This window comes from Scaptodrosophila lebanonensis, unplaced genomic scaffold (assembly GCF_003285725.1).
Source record: "Scaptodrosophila lebanonensis strain 11010-0011.00,11010-0021.00 unplaced genomic scaffold, SlebRS2 tig00000123-arrow-arrow-pilon, whole genome shotgun sequence".
Lineage (NCBI taxonomy): Eukaryota > Metazoa > Arthropoda > Insecta > Diptera > Drosophilidae > Scaptodrosophila > Scaptodrosophila lebanonensis.
This window is the reverse complement of record NW_022060581.1, coordinates 639,909-659,213: the sequence shown is the minus strand read 5'-3', so window position 1 is coordinate 659,213 and position 19,305 is coordinate 639,909. Positions and strand designations below refer to the sequence as shown.

The 19,305-nt window shown below is 35.0% G+C and overlaps 1 protein-coding gene across 1 annotated transcript; it reads left to right on the top strand.

Moving 5' to 3' along the window:
- The first annotated feature begins 1,506 nt into the window (after positions 1 to 1,506).
- LOC115628771 (glutamine synthetase 2 cytoplasmic) lies at positions 1,507 to 14,950 on the top strand. Its single transcript, XM_030524986.1, has 5 exons — positions 1,507 to 1,701; positions 2,008 to 2,192; positions 13,239 to 13,579; positions 13,643 to 13,834; positions 13,902 to 14,950. Exons 2-5 carry the CDS (start codon positions 2,009 to 2,011, stop codon positions 14,292 to 14,294), a joined length of 1,110 nt encoding a protein of 369 aa, XP_030380846.1. The 5' UTR covers positions 1,507 to 1,701; position 2,008; the 3' UTR covers positions 14,295 to 14,950.
- Positions 14,951 to 19,305: the final 4,355 nt, after the last annotated feature.

Genomic DNA, 19,305 nt, shown 5'->3' with positions numbered 1-19,305 from the left:
TCCGCTTAATTATTAGAATATTTTAAATTAATAAAATTTATAGATTTTTATTTATTTAATTCAAATATCGAATATCTTTCAAAGTGCATTTGTGTAATTGAAAAAGATGATAATAATTACAATGTTGGTTCGAGATCAGTTTATCCTAAAATGAAAATTCAAAAACATTTTTAAAGTTTAACTGCATATTGTCAAAATCAATCAAAAAAAAGTTTGTGTTTTTTTCTCTGATGCATCCCCCCCCCCCCCCCCCCCCCCCCCCCACTCCTCCTGTATTAATGACTTTTTCATAACTCCCTCTCTAATTATTGACATTTTTTTTGTCATATTTATAATTTATTTCATTTATATCAAGTTTCATCGCAGGAAGTAAACTTTTAAAGATAATCGGATCAGTGTTTTATATTTAAAATTATTTCTATAAAATAGGTTTCACTTGACTAAATTTTATTTAATGATTGAAATATATTTTAAAGAAATATTCGATAGTCGTAGAGCAGCTCTAGATCACTTAGATCATTTTAGAAACAATTTTGAAACATTAGGCCGATTACGATGGTTTTCATATACTTATTATTGTGAGGCAGTATAAAAAACTTAGACATTCTAGTATACCCTTTAATGCATCGGGTAAACGGCCATTGACAATGGACAGAATAAAGAATAGAAAAGAATTATTTTGTTTTTGAAAATTAACCTTCAGCAGAATAATCATCTGCTGGAAACCCCCAACTATATTTATGTCAATGATTGGAATTATTGCATTGGGAAATGAACTCCATATTTAAATATGAATAAATAGGATATAGAAACGATAATAAAGGCAAAAGAGAGCAGAGCAGGAAACGTTTGCATGCGATTTAAATGCGATGATAGAACAATAATAATAACAACAACAACCATCGAGCCGAGCAGCGACAACGTCGCGTCGCGTCGTGTCGTCAACAAACGACAAAGCCCGACCACGACGCTGACGCTGCTGATGACAACGACGTCAACGTCGCTTAGTTGTTAATCTATGTCGTCTGTTGTGGTGGGCGTTGTTGTTGTTGTTGTTGCGGCGCTGACTACGTTTTGGTGACGGAAGGCAGCGACAGCGACAGAGCAGTGGCGTTAGCCGCAGCAGCGGAAAGCGACTGCGAGTCGATCATTACCCACAAAAGCCAAGCAGTGCAGATTTTCGCAGCAGTTAGAATAGAGACGCGGGCTTTGGCGTTGCTGCGCTGCGCTGCCGCTGCCGCGATAGATACTGCGACTACAGCTGTTGATATATATTTGTTGTTGTTGCTGTTGTTATTGTTTTTGTTTCTACTGGGGACCGCCTCTGGTTCTTGTTTTGCCGTTTAGTTTGTTGTAAATAGCAGCAGTAACAGACGAATTGCTATTGCTGCTGCTGCTGCTTCTGCCCTTGTTGTTGTTGCATTTTCAATTTTTGTTCGTCGTTATAAATTGAGTTGAAAGAACGCGTTCCAGCTTAGTCGTGTTCCAGTAACGGTTCCGCGCATTTCGCACAAACAAATAAAACATTCAATCAAATCAAAATAAAATCCAAAATCCAACCAAATCGTAAAATATTTATATATATTTCAAAAAAAGATCTATATATATATTCCAATAAAACCAAGCAAGCAGGAGGAATTTCCTCGACGTGTGCAAAAAGTCACAGCTGTAACAACAACAACAACAACAAAACACACACAGGTGCGCAGTCCACAGCAACAACAAAAAAACAAAAAAAAAAAACAGAACATAAAAGTTGCAATTTCCTAGAGCTTATTCCGATATAGTCGTACATATACATATGTATATTCATATACTCGTACATATGCATGGCATATGAATTTTTTTTTGTATCTGTTTGGTTTTTATCGTCAAACGCGCCAAACGTTAGAAGTGTGCCAAGCTAATTGTTTATTTTTTGATTTATTATTAATTTCTTCAATCCACAATTGCCATCACCACTGGTCTCGCCTCGCCTCGTCCCGTCCCATCGTCTCTAATATCCAGTATGTCTGGTAGAATTCTGGAAGACTCGCCCAATGCGCGCATCAACAAGACCATTCTGGATCGCTATCTCTCGCTGCCGCTGCAGGAGAATGTCGTCCAAGCCACCTATGTGTGGATCGATGGCACCGGCGAGGATCTGCGCTGCAAGGATCGCACGCTAGACTTCATACCGCAAAGTCCAAGCGGTAAGTGCAAAACACAATATTCCCAGCATAGAATTCATAGAATTCTTATATGTGGAGCGATGTGCCAGTGTTATTATTATTATTATTATATTTACTAATGCAGATGCAGACATATAGTAGATGAGTAGGAATGTCTTAAACATCATTCTAAATGTGTGTAAAATAGTTTGGAGTGGGGTTGACACTGCTAATAGATTTCTTTAAAAAAAAAACCATTAAAGATTCTTGAATATCGTTCAAAAATTTTGATAATTTCAACACAAATATATAAATGCTTTGTAGCAGAATGTTATTGGTACTTTTCCAAAACATTCCTATTAATAAACCGATATGAATACATTATTATACATTCTGTATACATTCTAGAAATACTCGTTTTATAAGAACAACTAAGTGCTTGAAAACATTTGAAATATATTGCAATTTTTTCTAATATTAGATATTTATTGGAATCGAAATCTGTTCCTAGTGGACTATCATATCATTCTCATATTAGAATTATATACCTGTTGAGAAGTTGATAGAAAGGCATGGCTCGTGTTCATTTAACACTTCAAACAATTTGAAAACACGACAGATTTAGTTATGGAATTCTATATTCTGTAACAAGGATTTTTAAAAACAATTTAAAATAAACTTTCATAGGAAATGAATACATCATGAATATATAAAAGCTACAGGTAGTGCTCACAGATATTAGTTGAGAAGTAAATAGATTTTCCACTGAAGTCTTTTCGATCTACAAATTCCGCTTGTATTCAAAAGATGTGACGAAATCAAATTTGTTGACCGTAAATTGCTGTGTTTTTTTGTGTTTTTTTTTAACAAAATATTGATTACCCCACATATGTGTAATAAAAACACTTCAGAATCTTTAATTGAAAGCAATCTAAATGCTCATTAGGCGTAATTGCTGGATTTAATTCGTGTCTTTTTTAATTGCTTGCGGAAATAGGAGCAGTGGGAGCCTGATAAAATTTTGACCCTTAGGAATAAAGTAGGAGCCACTGTTCGGTCGGCCTAGACATGGCAATAGACTTAGCAGCTCTTATCTAATCTCGGACAAACCCATTCCCATTCGATGTGACAGTTGTGAGTACGCCGGTAATTTATGGGCGCCATCAGCAGACCTACAAATGTATACGTTGTTGCTATTGTAGTCGATTTCTCGGGCACTGTAAATATCGCTTAGCAATAATTAGAAAATAATTTGGCCCTGGCGTTCGCTCGCCAAGAAGTTCAACGTCAATGTCTTTGAATTATACAGCCAATCAAATGAGACTCTTTCTTATTTATTTATTTTTTTTAAATACTAATCAGGGCAGCTGAGAGATCATAAAAGCGCGCGCTTTTTTTCACTGATCACATTTCTCAACAAATTTGAATTTTGCTTTGCTTTTATTTCTATTTTGCGACGCATTTGCTAGCTACGCACTTGCCTGACTTGTGTTATATAACTGAACGATTTGAACTTTGTTAATGTGTGCTCGGAAGTGTGTGTAAAATCGTACTGATAATGATAATGATGCCCAAAAGAGCTCGGCCTGTGTGTGACGGCATTGAAATGCTGCCCATTCAAGTGGGTTTCATTATGGATTTCTAATGCGCTCATTAAAGATTTAACATTAGCGTATATTTTGAAAATACCGTAAATAGATGTAGCATATCGTGGAGATGCTGTTCCACTAAGCCGATCAAATCGGATCACTAACCAGTTCAATGAAAACCTTCAACTTGCAGCAATTCAAAAAGTCAACTTTCTTTTAGGGAAGATTTTGAAGCCGACAAAAAAGACGCTTAAATTAAATAGAATTTTCAAACTTTTGTGGAGCTCATCGGCTTCCATTTCTACTTCACTAAGAGATTTTTGCAAAAAAAAAAAAGAACCAAGATGTTTCCCAAAAAGAAATACAATAAAAATAATTCTCAGCTGAGCTATGTAAATCATTATAAGAAACGATAATTCTGACACATGAGAAACCCACAGATGTTATTTGTTTATCACCGTTTTACCCCTTTTCTGGGTCAAATAGCCGAAAATCACGTTTGCAATTCTAAAAGTCAACTTCCTTTTAGGGAAGTATATATATTGAAGTAAGATTTTGAAGCCGACAAAAAAGACGCTTTAATTAAATAGAATTTTCAAACTTTTGTGGAGCTCATCGGCTTCCATTTCTACTTCACTAAGAGATTTCTGCAAAAAAAAAGAACCAAGATGTTTCCCAAAAAGAATTTAAGAAATACAATAAAAATAATTCTCAGCTGAGCTATTTAAATCAGTATAAGAAACGATTATTCTTACACATGAGAAACCTACAGATGTTAGTTTTTTTTAACCGCCTGTTTACCCCATTTCTGGGTCAAAAAGCCGAAAATCACGTTTGCAATTCTAAAAGTCAACTTCCTTTTAGGGAAGTATATATATTGAAGTAAGATTTTGAAGCCGACAAAAAAGACGCTTAAATTAAATAGAATTTTCAAACTTTTATGGAGCTCATCGACTTCCATTTCTACTTCACTAAGATGTTTCCCAAAAAGAATTTAAGAAATACAATAAAAATAATTCTCAGCTGAGAATCAGTATAAGAAACGATAATTCTGACACATGAGAAACCCACAGATGTTATTTTTTTATCACCGTTTTACCCCTTTTCTGGGTCAAATAGCCGAAAATCACGTTTGCTGATTTTAAAATATTTCTTTTTAATTCTAAATGTTTTGCGCACAAGAAACATAAACTAAAAATAATTTCATAGTCAAAACGTGGCCCCTAGAATAGAGAATACAGAGAGCTTTAATGGTCAACCATAAACCTCTTCGTTTAGATTTTCTGTGGGCCGTGGCAACCAAGTTTGTTAACAGCAGCTCACTATACTTTTTTATTGTTTTATTGTGCTCTATTCATTGGCTCAATGCCTTGGACAACATTGCGTATGTGTAATATTTATTGATAACAAGAAACTGTGGCGTACTTGTTCAAGTTCTACAAGCGCTGTATTAAAAAATACAAACTTGGCATAAAACAAATCACATAACAACAATTCGCTGGCTCCATTTTCTTGTTAATTGTTGCCAAGGCCAAATCGGCGACGGGCACGCGTAATACTAACTATATATATCGTTATATCGTTATATCGTAGACAGGAAGTGCGGGTTTACGCTGCTTTTGTGTCTGCGCTCGTGTACGCTAGAACATTGTCTAGAGCACTGGCCTTTGCCCTGGCCTTATCACAAATGACATCACGCATGCACGCACGCACACGCTCACGATCACGCACGCCGCATGTGTAGTTAACACACAGTAGCACCAACTGACCAGCAAACAAACAGTGCATCAAATCAATATCTATATGATAAGCGAACAAAAACAAATACAAAAACAAAAACAAAAACAAGGACAAACGAAAGAATTCATTGTTTTTTTCTCATTTCAAACTAAACTTGATGTTTTATTTTGAATTGTTGCTTCATTTAAGATCCGTCCTATAAGGACAATTATGAAATGAGTTCAAGATTAAATGGGCTTCAAAGATAACAGTTAAAACTTATTTGGAAGGCTCTAGTTGACCCGGGCGGAGTCCTTTGATGCTTGAGTTCAGTTTTTTTTTTTTGCCCATTACAATACTTGCCTATAAATTATTCAAAACTGTTGCCGAGGTATTTGCTGCTTTTTTTTATTTTCAAATATTTGTCTCAAATATAGCGTTCATTCAAACCGATTCTATTTGCCAACTTACTCAAAATTTGACTTGCTTTTGATATCTTTTTTGCAAATATACAGCTGCACTTTATTTTAGTTCTGTTAACAGCAAAAATTCTGAACAATAAGTATATAATCCAACTATGATTATATAGAAGCATTAAAGAGCTTCAGATGCGATCCATTTTGTGGAAAGAATTAATGCCAATTCCAATTCACTTTTGTTTGACTTAAGTATAGATATCTGTACTACTTTGTGTTTAATTTGTTTGGCAAATGAAAAGATAATGGCAGCTACTAGTACTTATTTTCAAGTCTAACGATTTATGGCTGCAACTAACTTGGCCAACAACTGCAACTTGGTAACTGAATGCTGCAGAGAATTGGAAAAGTAGTTTAATTTCTCGGAAGTAAATGCAAGAAAAGGCAGAAGGAGGAAAACAATAACAAAATCGTGCCATGCGCGTAGCAACAGTTTAAGAAGCATGGATAACAACAACAACAACATTAAGTCACAAACAAGCAACTCGTCTGTCATTTTAATTGCCTTGCTGTTGCACTTGAATATTTTGTTATTATAGTAACAGCGCGCCATAAAAATACACACACACGCAGACACACACACACACACACACACATACATAGGTAAGCACTAAATGCGCGCAATTACTAATTAAGAATCTGTGTTGATATTTGCGCTTGCGCTTTTTATTACTCACACAAAAAAGCAACGCGAACGCGCCCAGGCACGAGCAACAAAATGAAAAATCCAAGTATATACGAATATATACATACATATGTAGACTGAAATGCATTGCAAGTTGCGGGCCATCCCCCGCCCGCGCCCCAAAAACTGAACAGAGTTCATCAGAAATGTTCGGTTTCCATTTTATTATACAAGTAAGTGCTCGCTCACTTGTATTTTTTCCTCTCAGTCATGGTGGCGGCGTTTTGACGAGCAAACAAAAGCCTGAGGTGTCAAAGAAAGCAAAGCAACAGCAACAGCAACACGTTTGGACATTGTTGTTGTTGTTGTTATTGTTGCTGCCATTGTTGCGGTTCATGCCATTGTTGTTATTTGTTTTGGCAGAAAGCCACACAGCTGTTCACGTCGCCGTCCCATGTGTCGTATACGCAATGTCGCAGCAGTTCAAACGACGCCGTCGCGATGCCGACGTCAACGCGTTTTTTCTATTCTATCCGAACACGAATGTCTACAGCAGAAACTCGTTATAGTTTTTGTTTTTGTTTTAGCTTGTATTTGAGATAAGACAACAGGTCTGGGCAATGGGTCTGGCCAACGGGTCTCCCCAATAAGGAGTTTTCGAAATTTCCGCCAGCCATTTCCGCCTTCCACTTTCACTTCCTAATTATAATACTTAATTAATTAATTTATTTAAAAAGAACTGCTCTACATAGGAGCAGTGGGGAAAAGCTATAGCACATTTATTATAGTCTACGAATACTTATTCACTGAATTGAAGCTCGTTTTCGAAAAACAAAAGCGGCACAACTAGATGTCGTGAGTCCATTTGCTATTATTGATAATTCCTATTAATCATCAATTATTTACACAAATTTTCATTTGCTATAAACAAACCAAAGCTGCTCAGGTATTTTGCTTTTTAATAAAATATTTATACTATGCGTTCGATAATGGAAGATCTTTGTTCCATCCATAAGCAAATCAAATTGTGTGCGAACATGAAATATTTTGTTTATAAGCTAATTTCTTTTGCAGAAATTGTTCGCTCAAATACGCACTATTTAGTCGCATTAAAACGAAAGGAAATTAAAATTGCTTAGCCTATAATGCGATACAATTTTGGACTATGGTTCTAGCACGTCATAATTTGTCGCACAATTAGCAAAGGCGATGAAACAGAAAAAAAAACGAAGAAACAAAAAATTAGCAAAGGCAGTATCGGCAGAAAATTGTAAAATATAAGCCCTACTTGTAAATAAATCCATATTAGCATCCACAATTTATTTTACAAATGAATCCACCTATCAAGAACACATTAAGCTTCCCATAAGCTCAAGCATAAATGAATATTAGTAGATTATACCTATTTGGAGAACATTTAGAAACAAAGCCGTACATATTAGTATATTTATTTATTATTTGTGTTTGAAACTAAAACAACAAGATAGTAGAACTATTTATATTATTCGCTTTGCTTTTAAAATTCGTATTCGGAAACCCTTTCAACTGGATACAGATCTGGAAAGCTACTAAGCAGAGACACAGCATTGTCTCAGAATCTTTGTTCTGTAGAGATGGGTTTTGGAGCGAATCTAATGAACAACATCTGTCTCATAACCAAAGGAAAGTTCTCGTTTGATTTAAGAATTGATTTAATTATAGTTTCAAAGATTAGATTTAAACATAAATTGCATCTAATAGTTCAAAAGTAATTCTCGATTTTGGCAATTTATAACTACTAGTGAGTTAGTTATAGGCAAGCAGACTTCCCTATAACATCTGATAGCAGGTCGTTTTAATGGGTGTATGCTGTACCTTTATTTAATCATAAATACTATATATATGGGTTTTGCCAACTCATTGCTTGAACTTGAAATGTGCAATGTATGGATGGCAGCATTATTTCTCCATCGTCTGCCTCTCTAATTGACTTGCAATTTCAATTTCAATTTCAATTTGTTTGCTTCACATTTTGCATGTCACTTGCAATTAGGGGGGCCAGCCATATCCAGAGTCAGAGTCGCAGAGTCGCAGAGCCGCAACCAACGGTTAAAGGTCAACGCTTTAATTGAAATAATTGGAAATTGACATTCACGCATGCATATTTCATGGCTCTCCATCCACCATCCACCACCCACCACCCACAAGACACGTGCTCTGTCAATAATATTGAATGCATGTCAAGTGGAAATTGTAATTGTTGTTGTTGTTGCAGCTAAGTGCTATTATTGCCGCTGTTGTCAATCAATTTGATTTAGGTTTTGAAATTCAATTGCATTGCACTTATTCTAAATTATAGAAGACCCCCTACCTTGGCTGCCACAACTACATACATACTCATACACATATGTATTAGGGATGAGCGCGTGATCAAAATCATCGGCACAATAGCACAGCTTTGTTTAAAATTTACCCAAAACCGAACAAATCAGATCAGTCGCTTTGAAGACGAAATCAAACATTTTCCAAGCTTACAAAAATTTGAGAAGAAGTATTTAAGTAATAGATACTAGATTTATATTATTTAAAACAATAGCTGTGAATTTTGTTTTTAAAAAATGCTTCTTTTTTCATTTATTCTTTCATTACTTCTCAAAGAACAAGTATGTTTTTAAAATGCTCCAAAAATATAAGCATAAGATTCAAAAAATTCTGTAAATACTCCCATAATATAGGAAAGTCCAAAAAACTAAGTAAATAACATTGGGGTTCGTTTTGAATTTAATTTGAAACGCATTTAATATCCATTTAATACCCGTCATTATTCGGGCATAGACAATATGTTCATATGGCCGACAAATTTCTTTGGTATATTTTACCAAACTTTTAAATTAGCTGTGTTTTGTTTTGTTTAGTTCAAAGGTTCTTTATGGGTTTCAGATCTGAGAATGAATTGGCCACTCAAGGACGCCTAGAACTACTTTTCTTGAGTTTTATGAATATTATTTTTTTGACTACATTTTAACACGTTTCGTTTGTCTCCATATTCTCTGCACAACTATCTCTAACGACAGACCACCCAGTGTGGAAGTCATTTGAATAAGAGGTTTAAAAAATCACCTTTTAAACAAATATGTGAATATTTTCGATTTGAAATCGAATCGTGTTTGCCACTCTAATTACTTTTCTTTTACGTTTCGCTCGATTCTCTGCACAACCATCTCTAAGGACAGACCACCCAGTGTGGAAGTCATTTGAATAAGAGGTTTACAAAATCACCTTTAAAATAAATATGTGAATATTTTCGATTTGAAATCAAATTACTTTTCTTTTACGTTTCGCTCGATTCTCTGCACAACCATCTCTAAGGACAGACCACCCAGTGTGGAAGTCATTTGAATCATAAGTTCTTTGTTGACCACTTGAGTGCACGATTGTGGGGCTCATTGATTGACATTGCTTATGCACTTTTATTGGAAGTTGCTAAGCACTATCATCATTATCAACGCACACATAGACACACACTTGCAATGTAACGGTCATTGGAAGTCAAGTGCAATCAATAATTTGCCAATTCGAATGGCCTACAAACACTTGAAATCGTGTGCAATGTGTGCATTAGAAATTGAATTACTTTTATTGTACGATATTGGAGCATTACGAAGACAAATTGCAGGCATTTATTGAGGCCTATTTGTTGCTAACCAGCAGGTAATAGCATTGCGTGGCCTCTAATAACATTTAATGAGGCCTGATTGAAGCGCAACCTTTGGTGGGGAATTACAATTTGCAAACACACTTGCCAATCAAATTACTCAAAAGGTAATAAAATATGAATGGGTTTTTTTTTCATTCAACAAATAATTCATGATCCATCCTTTCACAGCACTAGTTTGCCAAACACAAATCATGAGCGGCAATTGAAGTCAGAAATGCAACCTATTCTTATAAAAAAAAAAAAAAAAAAACCAGCGATTTATAAGGGCCTTTAACTGAACAATGGAGAACTGAAAACATCAAAAGCATTCAAAAGGCTTCTTGTTTGTGCAAAACATTGCATTAAAAGGCACGGTGATTTTTTCAAGTAAAATAAACTCTTTTTGCCGAAATAACAAGTCCTATTGTTAACAATCAATATTGTTATATAGCTATTTACAATTCTATTATTAACTGCAACTTGTACTTTGCTGCAATTTCTGTCTACAAGATAAAAAACAAACCAATTGAAAACTTTCCTGCAAATAAATCACGTACGAGCGTAGCAAAATTTTTTATTTACAGCTGTTTAGTGAAGAAACAAAAAACTGCTCATTAAATGAAAACAATATATGCACATAACCTCAACTTTATACATATGCATATAAATAGATATATATGTATGTAGCGCCTGTTACATGCCTTTTCACACATTTCCAAAGCACTTGGCAAGTTCAATTTTCTTGCTAATTTGTGGTCGCCCGCAACGGACGCATATACTATAGGGACTTAGTCAGAGATTAGGTTTCAACCTGGCCCAACTAATACGAGTATGCTTGCAAACCTAATGAATATTCACACACAGTTCCAGCGACTTGTATTTCATTAATCACTCGCTGGCTATCAGTAGAGCCCCCTAGCCCACTATGTACATAATATGTTTATTTAAATACAGATATAAATGTATATAGCTTAAGCGAGAATAGAAGAGGTGTGTGGAGGGGCCCGATATCAGCTTGTAAATGTAAACGCGCTTTCAAGGTCACCCCCTTTTTTGTTGTTGTTTTTACAACAACAGCCTCCATTTCCCAGCCCGACAAACTTAAGCGCAAACGCAAATTTGCATAAGTGGTATTTTTCTCATTGAAGCTATTTATATGTAGTTGTTGTTTTGTTTTTATTATTATTGTATTATTTATATAACAATGCACAACAACAAAACCCAACAACAACAGCTGCTTGCACGCGCAGCCCGCCCAGCAACGCTTTTTTCTTTTTTCTTCTTTTTTTGTTGTTGTTTGGTTTATTTATTGCAATAGAATGTAATAATATTTTGTTCTTTTTGATGGACAGCTCTGAATATTAAAATGCAAGTCAAGTTTCATTTACATAGAAAAAAACAAAAAACAAAAAAAAGTTAAACAAACTAGAAATAATAACAGCACGAAATGAGGATAAGGCTGATGATGCTGTTGTTGATGAAGATGATGTTTGATTGATTGAAGATGATGATGTTGTCGATTACACCCCTCGCCACTTGAATAGGACCCACCCACCCCTTAACTCTGTTTTCTATCGCACACTGCTCCAAAAAAAAAACATGCCAGAGGACTTCTTTTTCATTTTAGAAACTTAAAATGTATGACATTTTTGTTATTTAACTGGAAGTTCTTTTTATTCAAGTATCTAGAGAAAATTATTAATCAAAAGCCGGCAAAACGTGGGCTACTAATTTTGTGCCATCACAACAATTGGAATATTTTAGATTAAAAAATGTCTGCCTTATTAAAGAGGCTAGGACTGTTTGTTGCTGACGATGTTGCTGACGAAAATGATGATAATGATGTTGATGATGCTGATGATTAGGTTTGTGTAAGACTGTGGGCGAAATTAAATATGCCTGCAATAATTTCATTTATACTATACATATACTATATACTTAGTATATTAGTATGCTGCATTAATTTATTGTTGTGCAGCGCTAAATGGAAAGTGTTAGCTAGCAACAGGAAATGCTTGATTGCAGCAGCTGGTATTCTTGTTGCTTTTGTTATTGTTATTGTGGTTAGTCGCTGGGCGCGAAATGCAACCGAATACCAATTGGCACTAATTAATTAGAGTAGTTCATTAGCAGCGCCAATTTGTGGGTTGTAAACCAGCACTTGTTTTTGAAGGTCATCTGCTAATTGCTATTTGGGTCAGCTCTCTAATTTGGCTTTTAATGCGAATTGAAATCATCAGTCACTAAACGCTATTCAGTACAATCTATTTAAGATTATCTGGATTGGGATCAATAGTTGAAATACTTCTTAAAAGTTCTGAAGATTTTGAAAAAATCAAAAAAATATCTAACACATTTACAGTAGAGTAAGATATTAGATGATATTGCAGAGACTGCAATATGAAAGATGATATATGTAATTTACTGGAGTGCAAGAAAATAAAACTTAAAAAGAAAAAAAATAATTTAATATAAAAAAATAAATAAACATTTTTTTTAAACTTAAAAAAATATATGTTTATCAAGTATTAGGAAGACTAAAGGTTGTACAGAAAATACAGCTTAGTTGGAAATAATACCATGGTTCTATGATGGTATGATGACAATTTAATAATAATAAACACATTAATAATCCTCAATTTTAGAATCGCATCAAAAAAGCTATAGTTTTAGTTGGAATTTTTAAGATTTGGAGGTAAAGAAACCTGTCTTCTAAAAACAAAATTTACCGCTAAATTAACTTAAATTTTTCATCTCTCTTAGGGAATCGATAAGTTAATCAGTTTTTTAATGAAAACTTTATTCAGCTTAAATCAGAATTTAAGCACAAAAATGAGCAGGATCTTGGTTTTGATGGGAAATAATTTCATAGATCTTCAACCCCTTCTTCCCTTGATTTGCGAGTTTAAGATTTGGTTTAGTAATGGGGGTTTCATAATTATCTGTTGCATATTTTGAAAGCTTTTTTAACAACTTGCTCTCCGATTTTCTGATTTCTTATAGAGCTGCCTGTTTGGAATTACGATGGCAGCTCATGCTATCAGGCAGAGGGCAGCAACTCGGACACATATCTATATCCGGTTGCCATCTATAAGGACCCCTTCCGTCGTGGCAACAACATTTTGGTCATGTGCGACACCTACAAGTTCGACGGCACCCCCACCGAAACGAACAAGCGCAAGACCTGTCTTGAGGTGTGCGACAAGGTTAAGGATGAGGTGCCATGGTTTGGCATTGAACAGGAGTACACATTCCTCGACTTTGACGGCTATCCATTGGGCTGGCCCAAGAATGGTTTCCCCGGACCCCAGGGACCCTATTATTGCGGTGTTGGCGCCAACAAGGTGAGTTAATTCCGGACTTAAAACTTTAAACTGCAACTAACGACAAATGCGTTCCCCTTAAAGGTCTATGCTCGCGACATTGTGGATGCGCATTATCGCGCCTGCCTCTATGCTGGCATTAAGATTTCCGGCACCAATGCCGAGGTGATGCCCGCCCAATGGGAATTCCAGGTTGGTCCATGCGAGGGTATCTCGATTGGCGACGACTTGTGGATGGCTCGCTTCCTGTTGCATCGCATTTCGGAAGAGTTTGGCGTAAGTAGCAACAAATCCGTAGCACTTCGATTAGAATTACCAACTGATGGTAAAAAAAAAATTACAGATTGTGGCCACCCTTGACCCCAAGCCCATGCCGGGTGACTGGAACGGCGCCGGTGCCCACACCAATGTCTCGACAGAGAGCATGCGCAAAAATGGCGGCATCCGGGACATTGAGAAGGCCGTGGCCAAGCTATCCAAGTGCCATGAGCGTCACATTCGCGCCTACGATCCCAAACAGGGCCAGGACAATGCACGTCGTCTGACCGGCAAGCACGAGACGAGCTCTATTAACGATTTTAGCGCTGGAATTGCGAATCGTGGCTGCAGCATACGCATTCCCCGTGGCGTCAACGATGACGGCAAGGGCTACTTCGAGGATCGCCGTCCCAGCTCCAATTGCGATCCCTATTCGGTGGTGGAGGCCATTTTGCGCACCATCTGCCTGGACGAGTAGAGGGGGCTGGAATGTTGTTGTTTTTTTTTTTTTGCGGATCTGGACCCAAATCGAGAAATGGCTTTATTATTATACCTATGCATACCATACCACATACATAACAATCGATGCGAGCAGCGGAACGATTTAGTCATAGCAGTCAGTCATAGGCGTAGCCCCGGGCGATCGCACATTCTATATATACCTAACGTATTTCTTGTTCGAGTACAGTGTCAAATGCAGAACTAAAGTTAAAGCTTTTTTTAATTTTTTTTTGTTTTTTTTTTTTTGTTTTTGTTATCATTATGTTGAATAAGCATTGTCTTGCTTTATGTTATTAGAGAAGAAAAAAAAAATAGGCAACTTCATGGCACCAAACGATCAATTTACCTCTAAGCATAAAACAGCCGATAAAGACAGGCATCCCATTCCCCATTCCCCATTTCCCCTAAACATTTAACCCCAACTGCACGAACACACACATCCTTGACCACGAACAAGCTCAAGCTCAAGCAAAGAAAGAAAGAAAGAAAGAAAGAAAGAAACGATATCCCTACATAAGACAATTATATAACTGTTAATGATATTAATTAATTACATTTAAACCTATACTATATACTCTCTAGTTAAGTGAATGCACCAAAAAGAATAAAAAAAAATTATAAAACATTTCGAAACAAATGGCGTTCGTAACTCTCCTGGAAGGCTTCAAATTTGGAAACAACTGGCTTATCAGTGCATCTAAAAAAAAAAATCATTTCCAAACGTAAACTTTAACAAGAAAGGTAAAATTTTAATGATTTAGTCAATCATACAGTTCAGTTATACCCCACCTAAAAATCTAAGGAATGTGGCAAAATTTCGGCTTCTTAGCATCACTTACCTTTTTTAAATTATAGGCATCGGACAAAAATCCCCATTCGACTCAATACAACGATTAAGAAACACTTCAAACGAGTGTTTTAAGTCCTTCGGAATGGCGCTTTCCTTTGATCAACAAGCTCAATTTTCAGAAAAGGTAGCCTATACGTAGAGGTTTTGACAAAAACTCAGCCACATATGCCGATCGATGAGACTACATTTTTGGTAAACTAAGCAAGAACACTCCTTTCGCAAACCCAATTGTTCGATCACAAGTAAAATTTATAAATTAAATTAAATCGTAAATCACCTTGATTAAATGATCCGAATAATATTGCCTTGTTCTCATTTAAGGTGATATAATGTTTCGAAGATGATTCTATTCCTTCAGCTATTTGGAGTAAATAAATTATTAAAGATAGTTTTCTTATAGATGCCATTTTCAGAACTGGACCACATAGAAATGGGGAAGCACCAGCTTTCAAATAAAATAATAATCATTAAACGAAAAAAAAAAAACAAAAATAATACAGTCGAACTGAGAACCCCCTCCTATTTTTAAAATATAAATCGTTGATTTGGAGATATTTAATTCCATTTCCATTAATTTGGGAGAAAACGTTGGAGGATTTTTGAAAAAATCACTCACTTTTTCGACTGCATTTTCGGGAATCACGAATTTTGGCTGACCAGCATGTTTTTCGTCAATCATCAAGCCATCACGACCATTCTAAAATCACGTATACCACTCGTGGGCTCTGCCAAGATAAATAATTATTACCATAAGCTTGGTGCATCATTTGAAAATAATGCTCAATAGCCTGAAGGATTTGTTTTCGTTATTCCTTTTTATTGTCAGACCCAAGACACTGCAGATTCCATTAGTAGAAGCATTCGTTTACTTCCCATAGATTATTCTCTGATGCCTCCTCCTCCTGATGAAGTCTTAAATTACAGTGACGTGTCAGCTATCCTATTATGATTCGTAGATATTCTGTTTAGACTTTCCTTTTGATAACCAGACACATAGAAACATTTATTTACCATCTTTGATTTCTCTCGTGTAAGCTTTCCCATTATTTATCACAGATTTTATTTTTTATAATTTAGCAGCATTTAAGATTTGTTTTTTTTTTTCAGTTCTACATTTAATTGTTTTGGATTGTTTCCTCCTCTTGCTTTGCGATGCTTTCCATTTGATGGTCCACTAATCAATCGTATCTTCCACTTCCATGCACATTTTATAATAGAAAGACCCCGTGGGTTCTTCAAATTGCACGTGCTTCAGAATCTGGGTTGTAATCTTGATGTCCATTTCGTAATCGTCTGCGACCCCTTGAACTGCAATCAGTTCTAAGAGCTGCTCGTCTCGCTTGATAAGCAGCTGGCGGGCGATATGAATTGCAAAATAGAATACACATGTGTTGATTTTCAGAAATTCATTTATTTTATTTATGTTCCATCTCATTTATACTAAAATGTATATATGTATATATATATATATATTTTTTTTTTTTTCGACTTGGGATTTTTCAGTAGTAATTCATCATTTTATTTTATGTATAATTTAATTACTACATTCATAATAATTGCATTTTGCATTTGTTTGTTGTTTCTTGTAACGTTTTGGTTCACAAAATTCACTTAAATTCTAAAAAAAATCTACATTTCGTTTCTGCTTTTTGCAAATATCAATCAATATCGAACAATTACAACAAAATAGTATATCTCCAATATTTTACTCGCATGCATTTTAAATTGAAATCAAGGTGCCCGAAGAGACATTCCTTTTTTAATATCATTCCTAGGTAGTAGTATGTGTTGCTGTCAAACACACTTTACACAAATTACAACACAAAATTGTGGAAGGTATATTAACTAAAGTGTAAACAATAAACTAAGACAACTAAACAAAAACAAAAAAGCGGACTCCTAATTTGTAAAATAAAAACTAATTAAGAAAACAAACTAGCAAGGGAATTTCCTTTTCTTCTCTTCTTGTTTTGTTGTTGTTGTTGTTGTTGCATTTCTTTCAGCAAAGAATTGGAGGCTTCAATTAATTATATTCTGTATAGATGATGTGTGGTTATTTAGATTATTTATTGCGCCCCGCCAGCTGACAGCCACAGCCAAATTTTATTTAATTTTCGCACCGTCGGTGAGAAAATGAATTGCGTTTCCCCCAATGGATCGGTCCAGTCCCCCATACATGAGGCGAGTACGAGTACATATGTGTGTGTATATCTGCTGTATCATTCGCATTTAAAATCAATTTCAATAAGCTGTGAAATGCCTTCACACTTTATTTATTTAACAAATGCTGTGATACAATATTTAAATTGCTTCTACCATACGACGTCGAAAGTTCAAGCAACTCTATGAGTCAGGGCCCGAGACCGAGACCGAAACCGAAACGAATCAGACGACTCCACATATCTATAACTATTTAGGTTTGTGTGTGGTTATTATTTGCGGCTACAATTCACATGGTCTGGCTCTATTTCTTGGTATTTATACTTGTTTAGTAGATATATTATCGAAATATTTACACCTTTGCGAAGTGCAGCTAGTGCGTCTAGACTGTTGGAAACAATTGATTGCTAAGCAATTTGCCAATCTAATTTTTATCAATCCATTCCCCATTCAGGTGGAAATATTTTGCTGCGCATATTTATTTAATTGTTAACTTTTCAAATATTTCTATATAGGTCAGTACCGGCGGCAGCTGACGTTGAAAGCGAACTCATTATAGCTGTACTTTTCTGTCGTTTTTCATTTGTTTGGCTGCAGTTTTGGCTTCTATTCTCTTTAGCTTGGCAAAGTAATTCTTTCTTATCTGTAGATGTAGATATATAAGTATATATATATATATATATATATTTTCCTTTGTTTATATATTGATTCTTGGTCACCACAACAATTCAGATATGTATTTATGCATGTGTGTCTCTCTAAGCTTTCATTGACTTCTATATGTTTAGTACTAGTTTATTTTAACTTTGTTTTTTTTTTTTTTTGCAAAATTTCAACTGTTTATGTTTTGATTCTTTAAGTACTTCGGTCACAAATTAAACAAAAAGAAAAATAAAAAAATACAGAAAACAAAACGTAATAGAAACAAACATTAAGAGTATATACTTATAAGTAGTATATGTATAAAACTATGATATCGTCCCATTTGTGCGCAATATAAAAAATTAGCTCGTTATTCGAAATAAAAATACATACAAGTACATATATATTAACATTTACATAAAACTTAGCGGCTAAACAATTATCGAGATTTTCGTTTCTTTTATCAGCGAAGGCTATAAATACATATACTCGTACATTGTATATAATATATAATGAACAAATATTGTTTGTGTATAGTAATAGGTGTAAGTGTATATGTATCAACAGTTTTCAATTTAAGTATAATATTAAGTATGTATATTTCTTGAATGCTTCTCCTCTGCTTGCCACAAATTTTTGTTGCGATTGAAAACAACAGGAATACACGAGTAAGTGTCTAAATTGTAAATACAAGTACACATACATACAAATAAGTAGTATAGCGAGCAGCAGGAACATGCGACAACGTCATCTTGTTTGTGGGAATGTGAACCCCCCCTCCTAGCAAACTATATATGTATATGTATATACTACATAGTATAATATTGCTTTATCTTTGTGTTCACAACTGAGGGACTAATACTGGCAAAAATTGTGCTGAACATTGAATTGGAAATGGAAATTGTTGTAATTACAAAAATTTGTGACACTCTTGGGCCTTAAAAGAAAACATTCTACACTAAACAATTAATTGTCATGAGAAGCAAATGGTTATCAAAAACAATAATAAGAAAACAGAAAAATACGTTTTTTTTTTTTTTTGGAAGCGCTTTGAATGCATTCGAACACATTTCTTCCTTCCTACATAACATTTAAAAAAAAATAATAATAATAATAAAGCAAATAGAATTGTGAGGATGCGGAAAATAATATTAAAATTTTGGCATACGTTTGCAACAAACACTCGAGTGCTTAATTAAGATTTTCTGTTTTATAATTAGTCATTAGTTTGTAAAGTCAACATCGAAAACATTTTGCCTGTAACATGCACTCTATATATATGTATATACTTGTATACATACAAGTATATGTGTATGTATGTACCTATGTATATATA

Bases quoted from the DNA above. Each gene is read 5' to 3' on its own strand.
- LOC115628771 (XM_030524986.1), top strand. From the start codon at position 2,009: ATGTCTGGTAGAATTCTGGAAGACTCGCCCAATGCGCGCATCAACAAG. The intron at 2,193-13,238 runs GTAAGTGCAAAA...GATTTCTTATAG, and splicing joins CATACCGCAAAGTCCAAGCG to AGCTGCCTGTTTGGAATTAC. The intron at 13,580-13,642 runs GTGAGTTAATTC...TTCCCCTTAAAG, and splicing joins GCGGTGTTGGCGCCAACAAG to GTCTATGCTCGCGACATTGT.